Source organism: Schistocerca piceifrons, chromosome 3 (assembly GCF_021461385.2).
Source record: "Schistocerca piceifrons isolate TAMUIC-IGC-003096 chromosome 3, iqSchPice1.1, whole genome shotgun sequence".
Lineage (NCBI taxonomy): Eukaryota > Metazoa > Arthropoda > Insecta > Orthoptera > Acrididae > Schistocerca > Schistocerca piceifrons.
Genome location: NC_060140.1, coordinates 887,466,456 through 887,486,678, shown reverse-complemented (window position 1 = coordinate 887,486,678; position 20,223 = coordinate 887,466,456). Strand labels below are relative to the sequence as shown.

The 20,223-nt window shown below is 42.9% G+C and overlaps 1 protein-coding gene across 1 annotated transcript in view; it reads left to right on the top strand.

The window, feature by feature from the left end:
- Positions 1-1,032: 1,032 nt before the first annotated feature.
- The window catches only part of LOC124787867 (putative inhibitor of apoptosis), a 33,058-nt gene continuing 13,867 nt past the window's right edge, over positions 1,033-20,223 (top strand). The window contains exon 1 of the mRNA XM_047254835.1: positions 1,033-1,230. Within this exon, the coding sequence (XP_047110791.1) occupies positions 1,048-1,230 (183 nt within the window). The 5' untranslated portion in view covers positions 1,033-1,047. The remainder of the gene's footprint in view (positions 1,231-20,223) is intronic.

The window sequence follows — 20,223 nt, the reverse complement described above, 5'->3', positions numbered from 1 at the left end:
TGGAAAACACTCCGTAATTGTGGAGGTAGCAGGGATGAAATACGTGATGCGAAAGGTTGTTCCCAACTTGTACAGAAACCAGGCTGCAGCTGCGGCTGCCAACGCTGCAGAGAGAAGGTCGCGAGTGGTTAGCACTGCGCTCTGTACACAGTACAGTTGTGGCGATTCGTGAATGAGTCGTTCATTTGAGCGACTCTAAATAAAGAATCGTAAGACTCGAATCGTGATACGGACGAATCGTCGTTCAAAAGAATCGTAAGAACGATTGCGTGTTTCCGAGTCGTCACGATTCCAAATTCCAACGATTCATCGATTCTTAGTACGCTATGCTTCGAAGGCAACTTCCGCATCATGCCGAGTCGTGCCGAATGATTACGACCGCCAGATGGCAGTCAATTGGAGGATGCGTGTGAACAAAGGAAGCAATTTTGCACCACCTTTCGCACAAATCGACTCCTCTTTCCTGGCATACTGAAATAAAACAATGGGTGCAATCAAATCAAACGTGATCTTTCATCAATTAAGGCATTACACGTATAAATCGAGAATCACACTTGTAACGGTATATACATGTTTATAATAAATAAACTATTTCTGGCATATCTTATCATGACACAGTTCGATTCTAACCCCATTGAAAATTTCAGACATGTCCTGCCATCTGTGAGTAAGGTGTAGAGCTTTTTGCATTCCGTAAGAATCGTGCCATCGCAGACTGAAATGAATCGTGAAAGAATCGTGAACGAAATGTAGGAATGGATTCGCAATGTGAGATTGAATCGTAGGAATCGAATCGGGAAAAAGAATAGTGTTGCCCAACTCTAGTACACAGCAGGCACTGGGAAGGCGTCATCGCTGGCAGCAGCGATTGCTGTGCGGTTACCGCATGTGGTGGCTACTTCCCGGTATTAATCACCGCAGCAGTAAACAGATAACGGCCTGCGTCGAGGCTGCGCAGGAAAATGCGCAGCGCTAGCGCGTCAGTTGGGGCGCGGATAGCGAGAAGAGACCAACTCACGCGGACGTACAGCCGCTCCTGCTGCCGCCATGTTGCTGCAACCCACGCCGTCCACAGCCGCCGCGGGCGACGGCGGCGCAGCGCCCCGGCAGCAGCCGCCACGGCCGGCGGACGTCCCGGACTACGCGGCGCCGTCGCTGGCCACGACGGAAGGCCGCCTGCGGACCTTCAGGCACGGCGACTGGCCCGTCAGCTTCCTGGCCGCCGAAGAGGTGTGTACGCGCACTCTGACGAGGCGCCTGATCGGAGTAGTTGAATCGATAGAAATCAAACTATATCGACCAGTGTTGTCAGATTTCTGGTCGCTACCAATTTTAGCTAGCACTCGACTGAAATTTTCACTCTACAGCGGAGTGTGCGCTGATATTAAACTTCCTGGCAGATTAAAACTGTGTGCCGGACCGAGACTCGAACTCGGGACCTTTGCCTTTCGCGGGCAAGTGCTCTACCAATTTAGCTACACAAGCACGACTCATGCCCCGTCCTCACAGCTTTAATTCCGCCAGTACTTCGTCTCCTACCTTCCAAACTTCACAGAAGCTCTCCTGCGAAACTTGCAGAACTAGCACTCTCAGAGCAAAGGATATTGCGGAGACGTGGCTTAGCCACAGCCTGGGGGATGTTTCTAGAATGAGATTTTCACTCTACAGCGGAGTGTGCGCTGATATTAAACTTCCTGGCAGATTAAAACTGTGTGCTGGACCGAGACTCGAACTCGGGACCTTTGCCTTTCGCAGGCAAGGGCTCTACCAACTGAGCTACCCAAGCACGACTCACAGCCTCGTCCTCACAGCTTTAATTCCGCTTGTACCTCGTCTCCTACCTTCCAAACTTCACAGAAGCTCTCCTGCTTCCGTGAAGTTTGGAAGGAGACGAGGTACTGGTGGAATTAAAGCTGTGAGGAGGGGGCGTGAGTCGTGCTTGGGTAGCTCAGTTGGTAGATCATTTGCCCGCGGAAGGCAAAGGTCCCGAGTTCGAGTCTCGGTCCAGCACACAGTTTTAATCTGCCAGGAAGCTAGCACTGTTTAGCAAATGCAGAAATAACGCGCAGAGTTATAGATCTCAGTAATGTTACGTGCAACTCAATTAAACTTATTTATTGACATATCACACCCATAAAACAGGGTGATTAATAAAAACGACGCGACGTAAAGTAACATAGGAGACTAGCTGCCATTCTAGTGAATATGTGTACATCTGTAGTTAAGCTGTCTAGGTCGCATAAAAAATCACACAACAGGTAGAGAAAGACTCTAGTGATCACGAAGTTAGCGTGACTCGTTTAGTAATTATTTCCATCTACCTGCGCAAGTAACATGAGACGATGTGCTGCTTAATCTCGGCAGCGACAAGAAAACAATACCAGCGAATAGTAACCGATGTCTATCGATTCAACTGCTCCCTTCAACGAGCTTCCCGAGAGACTACCAAGAATCCCTATATGCTACTGTAATTTATGTTATATGTACATTTCAGTGGATCTTTTTTTTAAAAAAAGAACTTCCGTATTTTCATTGGTTTCATTCTGTCCTCCATCTTACCGTATCTTGTGCTAATCTTTCTGTCTCTAAATAAACTAATTACTGCGTCCCACACCCTCACTAATTTGTATTGTATATTTATAAAAAGCACCTTTTCATCTTCACTCCCGCTTATTTTCAAATATTTATTGGCAGTATGCGTTTTGGCAGCATACCACCAACATCAGGTGCGTAATATTTATGTATCAAGTGTTATTACCAGAGCCCCACGAAGTACCAAAAATCCTTATAGCTTGTGTACTTCGCGGGAATCTATAATTAAAAATTTATGCATAAATATTAGGTACTTGATACTGCCGAAACGTGTTGTGCCATAAATATTGGAAAACAGACGTGAGTGAAACCGAAAAAGTGCTATTTTATATGTTTCGTAACACAGTCGCAATCCCCAGCCAATTTCATGCAGTATGAAGAAATTTAAGTTGTATCCTACCTATTGTAATCTTTGTCTGTCACTACTAATTTTCCCCAATACTGCTGCTTCCAGCTCAAGTTTAAGTGTTTCTGAATGCCGTAGCAGTTGTCGCAATAACCAACTTGTCTCTTCTTCTGGTATTGGTCCTGGCCGGCCGCAGTGGCCGTGCGGTTCTAAGCGCTACAGTCTGGAACCGAGCGACCGCTACGGTCGCAGGTTCGAACCTTGCCTCGGGCATGGATGTGTGTGATGTTCTTAGGTTAGTTAGGTTTAATTAGTTCTAAGTTTTAGGCGAATGATGACCTCAGAAGTTAAGTCGCATAGTGCTCAGAGCCATTTGAACCATTTTGAATGGTCTTGCTTAGACATCTTTCCCAATCTATTCTTTTTAATACTTCTTCATTTAATACTTCGTGTCCATTTAATTTTTAACATTCTTCCTTAGCACCATATTTCCAAAGTGTCGAGTTTTTTTTTTTTTTCTCTTTCAGCAACGTCATCCTCAGTTCCAAATCAATTTTAGATATCAATGGAGCTGTTTCATTGAATAGAGTGTCATTTGCCTATGACAATCTACTTCTGATGTCTTCCTTCGTTTGACCATCTTCGGTAATTTTGCTTTGTGGACAGAAGAATGATACACTCATGTGCTACAGTTCCGTTCCCAATTTCTGATGTTAAGCGAGTCGCCATTCGCCTCTCTATTACTCTTCATCGCCTTTGTCCCTGTTGTGTTTATCTGTGCTAAGTACGCTGTTCATTCCTGCAAACGAGACTTCCAGGTCTGCCTCACATCGGGTTAGAACGCTTATCCCGTCTGCGATCCTTAGCGCAGGTATCTGTTCCCTAGGCACTGAAATTTCCTTTCACTGTCTTCGTTGCTTCTTCAACGTACAAATTGAACAACAGTGGTTGTAACTTTGCTATACTCCTTTCTTAACAACTACTTGCCTTTCTTCATCTTGCACTTTTGTTATTCCCACTTGGTTTTCGGAGGTGCTGCAGGGTATCTTCTGTTTTCTCCTTTACCCTCAACTGCCTAGGGATTGTCAACACTTTAGAGTATAGAGGATTTAGTCTAGCTCCATAAATGCTAGGATGGTATCCTGTGTTCTCTTCACTTTGCCTTCAATTCCTAAGCGCAATGTTACAGCCGCTTCTCTGATTCCTTGTTCTTTCTTGCAGCTGCTCTAATCTTCGCTATGAGAGTTGTCCTCTCACCAGAAAGTTAATCATGACTGTGTTGTAAGTTCGCTACTAAAACGAGAGTCAAGGGTAACCGCAGCCATGGTCTCCGAGCTGATAGTCCGTGCTGCTGCAAACGTCGTCGAACAGTTCGTGCAGATGGTTGTTGTCTTGCAAACGTCCCCATCTGTTGACTCAGGGATCGAGACGTGGCTGCACGAACCGTTACAGCCATGCGTATAAGATGCCTGTCATCTCGACTGCGCATCATATATCGTGGCGGCCGAGTTTAGGTTCGTTCTGCGCATCTGACGTCACAAAACACAGTCAGCCAATGAACAGAGAACGACGTTGCCAGATCTCGACTGCAGTGCAGAGCACGGATGAGTGTCTTCAGTTTTAGAAATGTTCTGTCATAAATAAAGTAATAGAACAAAAGCAATGTCTTGATAGCAGACTTTCTTTTATAGAAAGTTTGGAAAAAGCATTCTTTATACCAATTGCTTCATATTCTATTAATTAATTAAACCAAACAAGCAATAAGACTCCTAATTCAGGCGATAGCAAGGAAAGGTGTTTGTTTCAATCTCACGAACTGCTTTTTCGCAGTAAAGAAGAGCGGTAATTGTTTATTTCCTATTGTACTTCGACGAAGCGTGAGTAATTCATAGTCATACCAACAGTGTTTATAAGTAGTTGCGTGAGGTGTTAGACTCCTTATGGAATTACACTGTTCGATGAGCTGAGGTAGCGGAGCGGTTAAGGTGTTCAGCTGACAATGAAAAATTAAGAGTTCAAACCTTGTGCGGTGCGTAATATTTTCTTTATTTAAAAACAATATTGGAGTGCCTTACTTCACGAATTTTATTCGTTTGAATGAAATTTCTAGTGTTTTGCCTCTTCATTAACTTTTTCGCTGCTGCAGACACGTGCTCCCCGCATTCCGCGCTGTGCGCGATTTTGTCATCACTGCACTTCTCGCCTGTGCAGACACATGGTGTTCCCACTGCTTTGACATACTTATCATTCGATTTCACAAAAACTATTTGGCCAAAAAATTTGATTTTTACACGTCTTCTTGACTGATACCTTGCCCCCATAAATGACTTAATTTTGTTTTGATGTGCAGCATTAAATGTAGTAAACCATTGCACGAAATTTTGAAGAGTTTGCAGAGGTAAAGTCCATAGCGTATACTTTCCGTATGGTCGATTTTAGTTGCCACAATGTTGAGAATGAAATGTGGACAAGATACCTAAATTTCATATAATATTTTCTGTATAACAATATCTCATTTAATTTAAGTACCACATAGATGTCATATGTAATATTGAGAAATATTCCGTCTTTCGTGACTGTAATAAAAGTTTAATTTACACAGGGCGCTTTTGGCTTTATTTTAAAGCACTTCCATCGGTGAAAGGCATGGCACATACACAATCGTATTGATGTTCTATTTCTTGTTTTTGTTCCACAGTCGCAGTTTTACCAATGGTATTGAAATATATCCCTCTTCTGCAACTGTAATAAGCGACTTATTTAGACCAGACGCGTTTCTCTCTTTTGAAGCATCATAAGAGGACTGTATTTTGTGTCCTCCATTGCCAAGTCACCTTTCGTAGTTTTGTGCTGCGGTAGCACAATATTCAACGTTTGTGTTGGCTCATCAGTGTTTTAGCAAATAAATGCTGTTTGTGTGTGCCACACACAAAATTATATTTGACATAGCTCTGAGCACTTCACTGACAGACGGTATATTCAAGTCCCAATGTTTTTGTAAGTCCACAGTTTTGTTTAATGTATTTTGTCTACTTCCTTTTGATTGATTGAAGTGCTTTAAAATAAAGCCAAACGTTCCCAGTGTAAATAAAACTTTTGTTACAGTCGCGAAAGGTGGAATATTTCTCAATATTACATACGACACTTATGTGGTACTTAAATTAAATGAAATATATAGGTATCTTGTCCACATTTCATTCTCAACATTGTGGCAACTAAAATCGACCATCCGGAAAGTATACTCTATGGACTTTACCTCTGCAAACTCTTCAAAATTTCGTGCAATGGTTTACTACATTTAATGCTGCACATCAAAACAAAATTAAGTCATTTATGGGGGGAAGGTATCAGTCAAGAAGATAGGCAAAAATCTAATTTTTGAGCCAAATAGTTTTTGTGGAATCGAATGATAAAGAGTGTCAAAGCAGTCGGAACACAATGTGTCTGCACAGGCGAGCAGTGCAGTGACAAAATCGCCCACAGCGCGGAATGCAGGGAGCACGTCTTTGTAGCAGCGAAAGGGTTAATGCGGCAGTGGTGGCTTTACTTCATGAACTGCGCGCTTCCCCCTAAACGTAAGCTTGCGAACTATACTATACTATGGCGCTGCTTCTCTTGGAGCGTGCGTCGTGTGCAACTGGCAACGCAGCAATCTCCCGCGTCTAGGCGGGCATGCGCGAGCCGCCAAGATAAAAGAATTGAACTACAGTGATACGAGGCCGTTGGGATCTAGCACGGCGTTCCGTATTACCCTCCTGAACCCACCGATTTCATATTCTGCTAACAGTCATTGGATCTCGACCAACGCGAGCAGCAATGTCGCGATACGATAAACCGCAATCGCGATGGCTACAATCCGACCTTTATCAGTCGGAAACGTGATGGTACGCATTTATCCTCCTTACACGAGGCATCACTACAACGTTTCACCAGGCAACGCCGGTCAACTGCTGTTTGTGTATGAGAAATCGGTTGGAAACTTTCCTCATGTCAGTACGTTGTAGGTGTCGCCACCGGCGCCAATCTTGTGTGAATGCTCTGAAAAGCTAAACATTTGCATGTCACAGCATCTTCTTCCTGCCGGTTAAATTTCACGTCTGTAGCACGTCATCTTCGTGGTATAGCAATTTTAATGGCCAGTAGTGTACATCACTGATTCTTCGTATCAGGGATCCGACAGTGTGTTGTCAGGCTTTTGGAGGTATGTGCCATTAGATGTCTACGCACTGGTCACGTAATTCGCGTAAATAACGTGCCGCTGATTTGTGTACGGGGTGATTGCACCCGATATCGGCCCAGATGGGTTCCATAGTACGAGGGTAAGTCAATTATTATCCGCAATTTAGGTATATTTTTGTTTATTTTGGTAGTACTGTCGTTTTACATTGACCACGCATGCTTTGTTTATTTGTTGTTATATCTTTCCAATTTTCAAGCTGCTAGGTTAGTTTCGTTATCGCTGCCGTGCTGTTAATCATGGCTGCTCCGCTGTCTATTTGCACCAAAGAAGAGCAACGTTCAGTGATCCGTTTTTTGTGGTCGGGAGGCCGAAATTCATCAAAGACTTTCGTTACAGTACGGGAACAGTGTTTTGCCACAACGGAGTGTCTATGAATGGATTGAAAAATTCCGAAATGGTCGCACAAATGTTACGTACGATGAAGGAACCGGACGACCGATTACAGCCACTAATGAAGATTCTCTCAGACAGACGATTAACTATTGACGAAATGGTACATCGTCTGCAAATTAGTCATGGTTCTGCCTACGACATCATCCACAACAGACTTGGGTTTCATAAAGTTTGTGCAAGATGGGTTCCAAAACAACTCACACAGTTGTATAAACACACGCCCTTGGACATCCGCAAAAAACACTTGGATCGCTATGGTAACGAAGGGGACAACTTCTTACACAGGATCATTACCGGTGACGAAACATGGATCCATCATTACGAGCCGGAGAGTAAACGGCAGAATATGGAATGGACACATTCAAAATCGCCGTGCAAGGAAAAGTTCAAGACCCAACCGTCCGCAGGAAAACCGATGCTTGTTTTTTGGGATGCACGAGGTCCAGTACTGGAACGCTATGGGGAAAGGGGCACAACAATAAACAGTGTACGTTACAGTGAAATGCTTACTGCCAGGCTAAAGCCTGCCATTCGAAGCAAACGCCGAGGATTGCTGTCAAAAGGTGTTGTGTTGTTGCACGACAATGCCCGTCCGCATACTGCTGCCCGCACTGCTGAAACGCTCCAGAAACTCCAGTTTGAAGTACTGGATCATCCTCCATATAATTCCGATCTTGCCCCTTCTGACTATCACTTGTTTGGTCCACTCAAACAGGCATTAAGGGGCCGTCGATTTGCCTCGGACGAAGCAGTGGAAGAAGCGATGCATTCCTGACTCGCAGCTCAACCGAGAACCTTCTTTTATGAGGGCACCAAGAAGCTTGTTCAACGATGGACCAAGTGCGTTGAAACGCAAGGAGATCATGTCGAAAAATTATGTTCTTCTAAGTTTTCTACTTGACTACAATAAAATTTTATAACTACTTTGCGGATAATAATTGACTTACCCTCGTATTTACATAAGGGGAATTTGGTCGCCGAGACATTAACGTGAGTTTACTATAATGCTCCTCAAACGACTGTCACACGGTTCTGCCTCCGAGACACGGGCAGTTATACTGCTGAAAGATGACATCGCCGTCGGGAAAGACATAAAGCATGAAGGGATGCAGGTGGTTCGCAGCTGCCAGCTTGTCTTCCATTACCACCACATGTCCCATGCAAGCGCAGGAGAGCATAACCCTGCTCCCACAAGCCTGCATCCGTGGCGCACCACAAGTTTCGAGCCGCCGGTTCTCCTCGATGATGGAGGTTGTGGAGACGACCATCGATCTAGTGTAGCAAAAATGTGGTTTACCCGAAGATCCGACACATTTTCATTGATCGACGTTCGAATCCCGATGGTCCACGTCCATTACAATCGTAGCTGATAATGTTATTGGGTCAACATATGAACACTTAGGGGTGGTCGGCTGCGGAGCTCCATGTTCAACAACGTATGATGAAAGCTGCGCTCCGAAACACTATTGCGTCCACCAGCATTGTGCTCTTACGGCAGAGATGCGACAGATCACTTCACAGAGCAGACAAGCCTCCAAATCCCACGTTCTGTGAAATGTAGTGGACATCCAACCATTTATGGCCTAGTGATTGTTTCACTGTGCTACTTCATTCCATAGATGCTCACGACAGTAGCACGTGAACATTCGACCAGCTTCGCCGTTTTCGAGATACTCATTCAAAAGATCTGCGTAGTAATGATCTGCCCTTTGTCAAAGTCGCATATCTCAATGGATTTCCCCATTTGCAGCCCATATCTTCGCTAGGACGATTCCCCGTCCATGCCTGCTCCGCTTACATACTTTCGTTACCGTGTCACGTGACCGCAACGCCACCAATAGGCATCCAGCGTCGCGGTGGACGGTGGTCATACTGTTTTGGCACATCAGTGTGCATCAGCATTATTCAGTACACTGAGTTGACAGAAGTCGTTGGACAGCTATATGCACATTTCCAGATAGCAGTAGTATCGCGTACACAAGGTATAAAAGTGTAATGCATTGTCGGATCTGTCATTTCTACTCAGGCGATTCATGTAAAAAGGTTTCAGACGTGATTATGGCGGCACGACGGAAATTAAAAGACTCTGGACGCGGAATGGTAACTGGATCTGGATGCAAGGGATACTCCAGTTGGGAAATCATTAGGGAATTCAGTATTCCAAGATCCATGGTATCAAGAGTGTACTGAGAATACCAAAATTCAGGCATTACCTCTAACCACGAACAACGCAGTGGCCGACGGCTTCTACTTAACGACCGAGAGCAGCGGTGTATGTGTAGAGTTGTTAGTTTAACAGACAAGCAACAGTGCGTGAAATAGCGGCAGAAATCAATATGGGACGTATGTCGAACGTATCCGTTAGGACAGTGCGGCGAAGTCTCTCATTAATGTGCTATAGCAACAGACGACCGATATCGCCTGCAGCTCCTCTCCTGGGCTCGTGACCGTATCAGTTGGACTTTGATGACTGGAAGTCCGTGACCTGGTGAAATGAGACCCGATTGCAGTTGGTAAGAGGTGATGGCAGGGTTCGAGTGTGGCACAGACACCACGAATCCATGGACACAACTTGTCAACAGGGCCCTATGCAAGCTGTTAGTGGCTCTATAATGGTGTGGGCTGTGTTTACATGGACTGGATTGGGTCCTCTGGTCCATCTGAACCGATCATTGACTGGAAGTGGTTATGTTCGGCTATTTGAAGACCATTTGCAGACAGTCATTGACTACATGTTCCCAAACAACGATGGAATTTTTACCCTTGACAATGTATCATTTCACTGGGTCGCAATTGTTCACGATTTGTTTGAAGAACATTTGGGCAGATGATTTGATCGCCCATTAAACATTTATGGGACATAACTGAGAGGTAATGTTGTGCGTAAAATCCTGCACTGGGAATACTTTCGCAATTATGGACGGCTATAGAGCAGCATGGCTCAGTATTTGTGTTTGGGACTTCCAGCGACTTGTTGAGTCCATGCCGCATAGAGTTCCTGCTCTACACTGGGTAAAAGGAGGTCCAACATGATATTGGGAGGTATCCCACGACCTTTGTCACCTCAGTGTAATGTCCACACCTGAACACAAGACCAAACCAGTGCTGTCTACATCCTCTTTCCTACACCCATTTCCCCCACCCCATTTTCCACAAACAACTGAAGGTAGATAAGGCATACATATGTCTGCAGTCGGAGGAGGCGTCCAGATTGCTGTGGATGGATATAAGCATTTTCGTTGACAAGAAACACAAAAATCGTGGATTAGTAATTGTTAAGTTGATGGGATGTGAGAGTGGTGACGTACAGGAGTTGGTCATCTGAGGAGAAGTTGGGATGAAAGCCAGACTGGTTAACACAGAGGGGTAACTGGTGGACGTGTCTGTGGTTTGTGCTCATGTTTCGAGGGAATTTACCAAAGATCTTGCAAAACATTGGGGTAAGACTGACAATGTGGTAGGAAGGTATGTCAGTTTGAGGGAAAGTAATGTTCTGGAGGCTTTTCACAGCTCAGGATAGTAACCAGTGGAGAAAATCATCTTGTAAACGGTTGCAAGGATTACTAGGAACGAATGTGCGTTTGTAGGTCTTGCAAGGTTGACTGGGGCTTGTGTTGTTGTTTTTTTTGTTGTTGTAGTATTTGTTTCCATATCACATGATGTGTAATTTGTATATTCAGCTCTGTCTGTGCTATGTAGTTCATGTAGTGGAAGCTTAGACTAAGGGGTGGGGCAGAGGCATTAATACGTTGAGAGACTGTAGTGGAAAGGCAGTAGCCTAAATGAGGGTCATCAGGAATTGTGCAGGTGTCAGAGAGATAATATGTTAAGTTCAAACTGCCTAGTACAGTTTGTTTTTTGTTTGTGCAGTATCAGATAGTGAGGTATGGAATTACTACAGGTAATTGGGTTGAGTAGATTCCTATTTTTGGAGAAATTAATGGGAAGTGTGGCGCTTAGTTTGATGTACCTTTGGTGCCAGTACTAGCATTTAGTAAGTTTCTGATACATATTCCTCAGTGATCTCTGAGTGTATCTTGGTCAGGTGTCAAAAGGAAGGAACAGCACAGTCGACAGAATTCACAGAAGAGTGCTAAAGCTTTTGGGTGGAGAAGGGGCGGTTGGGATACATGAGTTTGGTAACGATGTGGATAGATACAGCATCTAACAAGATGTGCTGCAGCTAGGAGACAATGTGAGGAATATTGTCTGGGTGTTGGAAGGTTTGTGAGTGTCTGCATATTAGTTCCCTGAAGATATTCCAGTTGAAATGGGAGTAGTTTTGGACTTTTTTGTGAGTGATACTGTCTAGGTACCTTGTGTATTTTTTGTTTATTACATTACTGACATGTTTCATCTACCAGTATATTTGTTCTTATGTCATTTGCTATCTTAATCACAAGATCTGAAAAGACTGCAGCTGTCATAACATGTCAGCGAGATAATATAAATACATTAAGCGATCTAGACAGTATTATTTTCGTAAGTCTATAATGATCACAGATCTGTTTCAGAAATTTGTTTCCTTTAGTAATAGACGTGGATAACTTTTGGATGGATGTTTGAATGGTGTGCATGGGAATGAGGTGATAGTGGATAGAACAGGTAGGTGGTTGTATGTATGTATGAATGTATTAAACTGGGGACCTAGAAATGGCAGAGAGGCTTCATCCCACCGTAGCCCTCAGTGCTTTACAACCCCACAACAGGCTACTGCAGTCTACTCACCCCACCGCCGCCCCACACCGAACCCAGCGTTCTTGTGAGGTTCGGCCCCCAGTGGACCCTAGCTGGGAACATCTCGTACCAGACGAGTGTAACCTCAAATGTTTGTGTGGTATAATAATTACGGTGTATGCGTACGTGGAAACGGTGTTTGCACAGCAGTCGCCAACACAGTGTACCTGAGGCGGAATAAGGGGAACCAGCCCACATTCATCGAGGCAGATGGAAAACAGCCTTAAAAACTACCCACAGGCTGACTGGCACACTGGACCTCGACACTAATCTGCCAGGCAGATTCGTGCCAGGGACTAGCATGCCTTCCCACTTGGGAAACAGGTGGGTGGTTGGTTACTTTCGATTGGATAAAGTATTTCAGCAATGATGCTAACAGGTCATCTTGAGTTGTATTTCTCTTGGTTCGGTTTGCTGGAAGATGAGGACACTATCACCTTGGAGGGAGTTAGTAAACTGACAATACCACTGGAGTTGGTACTTTATTGACTCTAGGTCTGTGATAATGATGTAGATGAAAAAGCTACAGTCTGTGTGAGTGAGAAAACTGTAGATGGTGGGATGATCAGGGAGAATACAATTAGTGACATAGGTAATAGATAAAGTTTTGAAAAAGAGAGTAATAATGAAGTAGTTCATGAGAGTATTGTACAGAGGTTGAGGTTGAGACTGAGTGGCGATGCTTCTATTGCAGACAATTCCAACTCTGTCTGAGCCCATGTGAAGCGGGGGGGGGGGGGGGGGGTTATCTGTACAGAGTATAACTGAGAGGAGGTTTAGATGGTATGGTAGGGATGAAGGAAGGTTTTTTTTCAGGGTGAAGGTATGGACTTTGTGTTGGGGCAGAGTATACATAAGTTGGGATTTGTTTGTTGGGAGGGAATGAAAGTTGTGGAACAGGATACTGTATTGCCACGATGAGTGTCAGGGAGTGGTTTGCGTGGGTGCAGAAGGCTTAGACTAGTTTGTTATGCAGATGAGGACAGAGTATGCTTTGTTACATGTGTTGGTGGCCTGGGTGTTTTGCTGTAATATGGAGTGGGTTGCAGAGAAGATTTGATGGGGGAAGTGTTGTCATTGGAATGTGTGGATATTCTTTAGTGTAATGGACAAGAACTTTGTAACGTATTCCGCAGTGGAGGACAGAGAGGAGGGGTTATTAGGATGAACAGAGTTATCAAAGACTCATAAAGGCACAGTTAACTGCGATTTGGTAGGTGATAGCTTGGGACTGTATGAATATGTGGATACGGAAAGTGAGAGTCATTGTTGATGTGGAGGGCCTTCCTGAATTCTGCATCTGGATTGAAATTTAGTTCAAATTCCACCTCATCCGCTGTAATCAACCCATGACGATAATGGTAAGTGTGGAAGGTCGAGGTTGTTTGGCCCCAAGGCTGGTAGAATGGTAGAGAAGGTAAGGTCGATTTGGGACCAAAAGTAATATGTGGCAATTTATGGAATATAAAAGTGGAAAAATTGGGATTTGGAGTCTTCATTGAGGCAGAGATTACTCTGAATATTATTATTTGTATTGGGAGGTTTGATAGGATTTTCTTGATTTATAGGATTAGGGATTTAGGGTTTAGGAATTTTGGGCATGAATGGGAGAAGATGTTCATAATAGAAGGTGATGCAGAGGAGGGAATTGTGTCTATCCACAGATTGTTATCTGTTTGGATTTGGAATTTTTTGGAAGTGGGATTGGGAGCAGTTTCCATAATTGGACCTTTTTACGGCTTCTTGCTGATTGTGGGTTTGGGGATGGTGCAATATGGTGTAGTTGTGGTTTACCTGTGGCTGGTGCAGATCCTCCAGCTTGGATTGCATCGGCAGAACTACTGCTGTAGCTTGTTGCTGGGGCAGCTGAAACGTCAGACATTCGCGGTGTTAAACAGTGGTTACTCTTCTCAGTAAACATAGCGATACTTCACGAATTGGCAACCTTCAATATTTTACACTGTCATTCTATCAATTTTGTGATTATGATATGCTAAACTTAGATACCACAAAACCAGGAATGTAATAAGAAGGTTTTAATACACTTTACTCATGACACAGTCCGCTAATCACATCAAATAATTTAAATATTTTCCTGCTGATGGGATGACTATACTCATGCAATCTCTCTGTGGTGATGTCTTACTTTACTGACTATGCTGTAATTATTTCTTTTGCTGGGGAGGCGCTAAGCACCATTATGATGCGACCCTTCTCACCTATCAGCCATTTTAATGATTTCTGGGAATTAGTTGCTGATAGTAAACCAACGACAATAAAATTTATGTAGGTGGAGACACATTATATGAAGGAAAATGGACAAATAGGGGCTGCAAAATCAAATCCACCTATCTGAAACACTAAAATAACATGGATGAACGACTGATCAAACAGTAACCTATATCATTCACCCACTAACCATCCAAAATAAGCCCACAATAGGCTAAAACTATTAAATGTCCGAACATGGGGATTAAATCCAATGAGTATGGGTAACACATATAAAACCATCATGTACCCTATCCTTAGTTATGCCGGTGTAGCTTAAACTTCGCTCCTCCCATGTATTACCATTCCCTCAAAATTCTGAAATGATATGCACTCCCCTGTACTTTCCACATCTGACTACCTTTCACATCAAACCCTATACCAACTCAGAAAATTCCCACACCTACTCAGACACCTCTCCACCTCTTTTACAGCCTACATAAGCTTGAGTCCCAGCAATGTCTAAGGCATGAGTCGGCGATATCCTTTCTTAAAGAAGTGCTAGTTCTGCAAGATTCACAAGAGAGCTTCTGTAAAGTTTGGAAGGTAGAAGACGAGATACTGGATGAGTTAAGGCTGTGAGGACAGGGCGTGAGTCGTCCTTGGGTAGCCCAGTTGGTAGAGCACTTGCCCGCTAAAGGCAAAGGTCCCGAGTTCCAGTCTCAGTCTGGCACACAAATTTAATCTGCAAGAAGTTTCATATCTGCGCACACTCCGCTGTAGAGTGAAAAATTCAGTCTAGAAACATCCCCTATGCTGTGGCTAAGCCAAGCCTCGGCAATTTCCTTTCTTCCAGGGTTGCTACTTCGAAGGTTCGCAGGAGAGCTTCCGTGAAGTTTGGGAAGTAAAACACGAGGTACTGACGGAATTAAAGCTGTGAGGACGGGGCATGAGTCGTGCTTGGGTAGCTCAGTCTGTAGAGCACTTGCCCAGAAAACGCAATGGTCCCGAGTTCAAGTCTCAGTACGATACACAGTTTTAATCTCACAGAAAGTTTCATATGAGCGCACACTCCGCTGTAGAGTGAAAATTTCGTTCTAGTAACATTCCCCAGGCTGTTGCTAAGCCATGCCTGCGCAATGTCCTTTCTTCCAGGAGTGCTAGTTCTGCAAGTTTCGCAGGAGAGCTTCTGTGAAGTTTGGAACGTAGGTGACGATCTACTGGTGGAAACATCCCCCAGGCTGTGGCTAAGCCATGTCTCCGCATTATCCTTTGTTCCAGGAGAGCTGTTACTGCAAGTTTCGCAGGAGAGCTTCTGTAAAGTTTGGAAGGTAGACACGAGGTACTGGCTGAGGATGGGGCGTGAGTCGTACTTGGGTAGCTGTAGCTCAGTCGGTAGAGCACTTGCCCGCAAAAGGCAAAGGTTCCGAGTTCGAGTCTCGGTCCGGCACACAGTTATAATCCGCCGGGAAGTATGAAAGCAAGAAAACCGTCATGATCGTGCTCGAGTGTTACCACAAAGTTCCTGCAGCTATGCCCAGTTAACCATGGCTAGATTTTTGTGGGTAAGGGATGTCTCTAAACCGTTAAACGGTGGACCACCTGATGCTCTGCATTATACTATACACGAAATCTGACAGTCCTTTTGTAAATTAATGTAGTATCACGTTACCTACAACCCTTCCTTACGACTACTCTAGTTATTTACACAGCAGTGGTCAGTTACGTAAACAAGTAACTTTGTAAGTACAGCGTTCCGGCTTTATATGGCATTTCTCCATACTGCCATCCCTCCTCCCCCCCCCCCCTTTCCAGAAGTTATATGCCATCAGGACAGACAGTAAACCATATACGTACCAATATACACACTGTATATGTGGTGACTGTTCTTTCTGACAGGTCTGAAAAAATAGACACCACACACACGCACACACACACACACACACACACACTCACACACACACACACACACACACACACACACGCATATATATATATATATATATATATATATATATATATATAGTGAGGATACAGACACCACACACACACAGACACACACACACACACACACACACACACACACACACACACATATATATATATATATATATATATATGTGTGTGTGTGTGTGTGTGTGTGTGTGTGTGTGTGTGCGTATGTGTGTGTGATGTCTGTATCTTCACTACTCGCAGCAATCGCTGATTCCCATAAGAATTTGACTTGTTTGTGCATCTGCATTGAATGGATTATAGCCATCTGGTCCTGGTTATATATATGTGATGTCTTTTCTTTCAGACATGTGAATCTGGACTGAAAGGACCACTGGCCATCCCGCCCTGGTTGTATATGTTTGTATGATCTTTTCGACATGTACATCTGCCCTGAAAAGATCATTGTTCGTCTCGCCCTGGTTTTAAATATATATATATATATATATATATATATATATATATATATATATCATTCATCGTCTCACCATTGTTTTATATATCAGCAGGTAGTCATAATGTGTTGGCTCATCATCGCAATTATGAAAGGTAGGTATGTATCTAGTTGTCAGACCCTTCGGTAGGTACCAACGATTGTTTTCATAGTTTCCCCTGTCTCCAGCTATACACTGGAAAACGAAATACCAAATATGTGCACAATTATTACACTGCTAACCCTTGTGTATGTCATAATGGTGTTCAGAGCCCTCTATACATGCAAGTATGGAATTTAGATTACAGAATTTACTGGCCTTTTCTACAATGTTAGCTAATATTTGGAGATTATAAAACACAATAGATGAAACATTGCTAAAATAGCTGACATACGAATTATTTAAAATACTGTTGCTACTCATTTGACGGTCGATTATCATTGTGGTTGCTGTGTGATTTAGCAGTAGGTTGTACATATTCCAAAGGAACATTGATTGTAATTCAGAGTAACGTGAGCACTGTAATATCGTATTTATTTATTGACACCAGGCAAGTGACTCTGAAATTAAATACCTCGTCTGTACAGTAATATACATAATGCTTGTGCAAGTACAGGTTGTGGACACATAGTTGAAGATGTATGTATGAGTCTGGCTGTGAGTCATGCTTGGATAGCCTAATGATAAGTTGACTGCTAGTGACAAGTGGAAAATCTGGGTTGGAGTCCCGGTACAGCAGAAATTTTCATTCCATTATACAGCTGATGGTTGTCCATATATGCAATTGCGAATACATTTCATCCAAATAATTACCGGTTCAGCTTAGTGTTTAACTCATTAAGATTTAGAGTGATGTGAAATGTTTTGCTGCTGGGTGTGCCAGTAATGTAATGTTCTGAAGTATTGTTGGCCCTGCCCAGAAAAATTAATATGTGTCAGTGTTTACCATTCTCTGTGGTTTAAATCTAAATAATCTGAGGGATATTTTTACTTTCATGTTTGGAAATGTATCCTTATCTGGCACACACAGCACAAGTACACAAACTACACTACCACTCCACACTATGTCATAAGGTTGTTTACAATTGAGTGGACTGAGCATGCCAAAGATTTTGTAACTACTAAGATAATAAACACTTAAAGAGCTAAAATAATACATACATGAGGAGCATAGACATTTTATGTACAAACAAAATTTACAGTGTGGCTCATGGTATATTGTGCAGTTTACCCATTACTTTAGTTATACAGCGTTATTTCAGTTTTCATTTTTATGTACTTTTATTTACTTTTTAAATGAGATAAGTAATGAATAATTAACTTTAGTACTGTTCAAATGCTTATCCAGTAATACTAAAGGTAATTAGAAACTCCTTGTCCTATTTTAAAACTAATGAGACAAAACCAGAAAAAGTATTGTTTTGCAAATTTCATAATACAGTCTATAATGTAACAAAGAAGTATCTGTCAAAACCTCAAATCTCCAATCTTTTCAAATCTGAAATGTGCTCATCACACTTCATTTCTGCTTCTTGCTTGAGACATAAATATCATTAAAAGTATTGGTCTTGAAATAACGAAGGCAACACGAATTTCTTATCAACTGTCCAAACACTGGGAAAAATCAGATCCAAAACCTGGGTGCACTTCTGAATGCATCCACTAGTTATGACTGCTATCATAACAAGAAGATCAAACAATTTTAGTTTTCTTTCTGATATCGACTATGGATAAAAATGAGTTGCTAGCAGAGATGTATTTGCTTAAGTGAAGATGTATTTGAAGTACACAAATATTATTGTATCTTAAACTCTGGATAGTTATCGAGTCAATATTTTTTTCAAGGTCGATTCTCCTATACCTTAAATGTAAGCATATTTCATTTGTATATCTAAAATACATTTTTTTTTTATTTTCTTAATAAGAGAATGACTGTAGGAAACCTATAGAAACAACCATCAAATTGGTCAGTAGAACCAACTCTTAACAGGCTAGGCCTCAACTAAAATAGTCTTTATCTCCCTCGTATGGCTGTATGTCATGCAGGTTTGCACCTCATATAATTTAAGAACCATGTATTTTATGAATGTCCAAAAATCTTTTCAGCCTTGATTTTATCCATTTTTCCTTTCTCCTGGTACCGAAATTTCTATTTTTCTGTGTTTGGAGCCGCAGATGAAGTATAGCTAAATACACATGCAATATAGTAAGGGCTATTCAATATGTAACACAAAAAAATGGGTCAAATGGCTCTGAGCACTATGGGACTCAACTGCTGAGGTCATTAGTCCCCTAGAACTTAGAACTATTTAAACCTAACTAACCTAAGGACAACACAAACATCCATGCCCGAGGCAGGATTCGAACATGCGACCGTAGCGGTCTTGCGGTTCCAGGCAATATGTAACACAAGATTTTTTCCTTGGCGATTTATGGTTTAAAGAATACAGAATCTGGGACTTTGTCGTGGGACATTGTGGAATATTTCCGCTTCAGCCCCTATAGCTGCATGAAGTTCCGATAGGTGGCGGAGCTATATGTAGCTTTCAAGATGGCATCTGTAACCGAGGTGCTTTCCAAGCAGAGAGCTGTCACTGAGTTTCTTTTGGCTGACAACAATAGCATCACAGATATTCAGTTTCACTTGCAGAATGCCTATGAAGAGATGGCAGTGAACAAATGCACTGTTAAGGCCGGTTCCCACTAGAGCGCGGCAGCGCGGCGTGCGGCAACGGCGGCGGCAAGCGTTTTCCGCTTTGACGCGGCGGCTCGCGGAATTGGCGTTCCCATCTGGAAGCGGCAGACGCTAGCGGTAGCCAATGACGGACAGCCACTGAGGTACGGGGCGGGACCCACTGAAACGCCCGGTGCGTTTGATTAACTATATCTTACACCTACAAGAACGAAAGACGAAGTTGGGTGAAGAAATACCAAATTTTCATTTTCTGTAGAATGTACTCTTTCACATATTTCATTATTCATGTTTTCTCATTTCACCATAAACACATTGAAACAATCAATGTACGACAAAAGAGATTATTCAGATAGTTAAGCGAGACAAAAATTTAAAATTTGATACGGTAGCAGGTACAGGAAAACAGTAAGAACACAAAGGGATGAAAGTGGAAGCCACCTGGTAGAATTTCGCACAGAGCATAATGTAATCATCGCCGGCACCTTGCTTAACACTCACGAAAGAATAATACATATTTGGAACAAAGTTTTCGAAACCAGATTTTAAATTATAAGACATTTTCCCTGTGCAGACGCAAACCTACAAT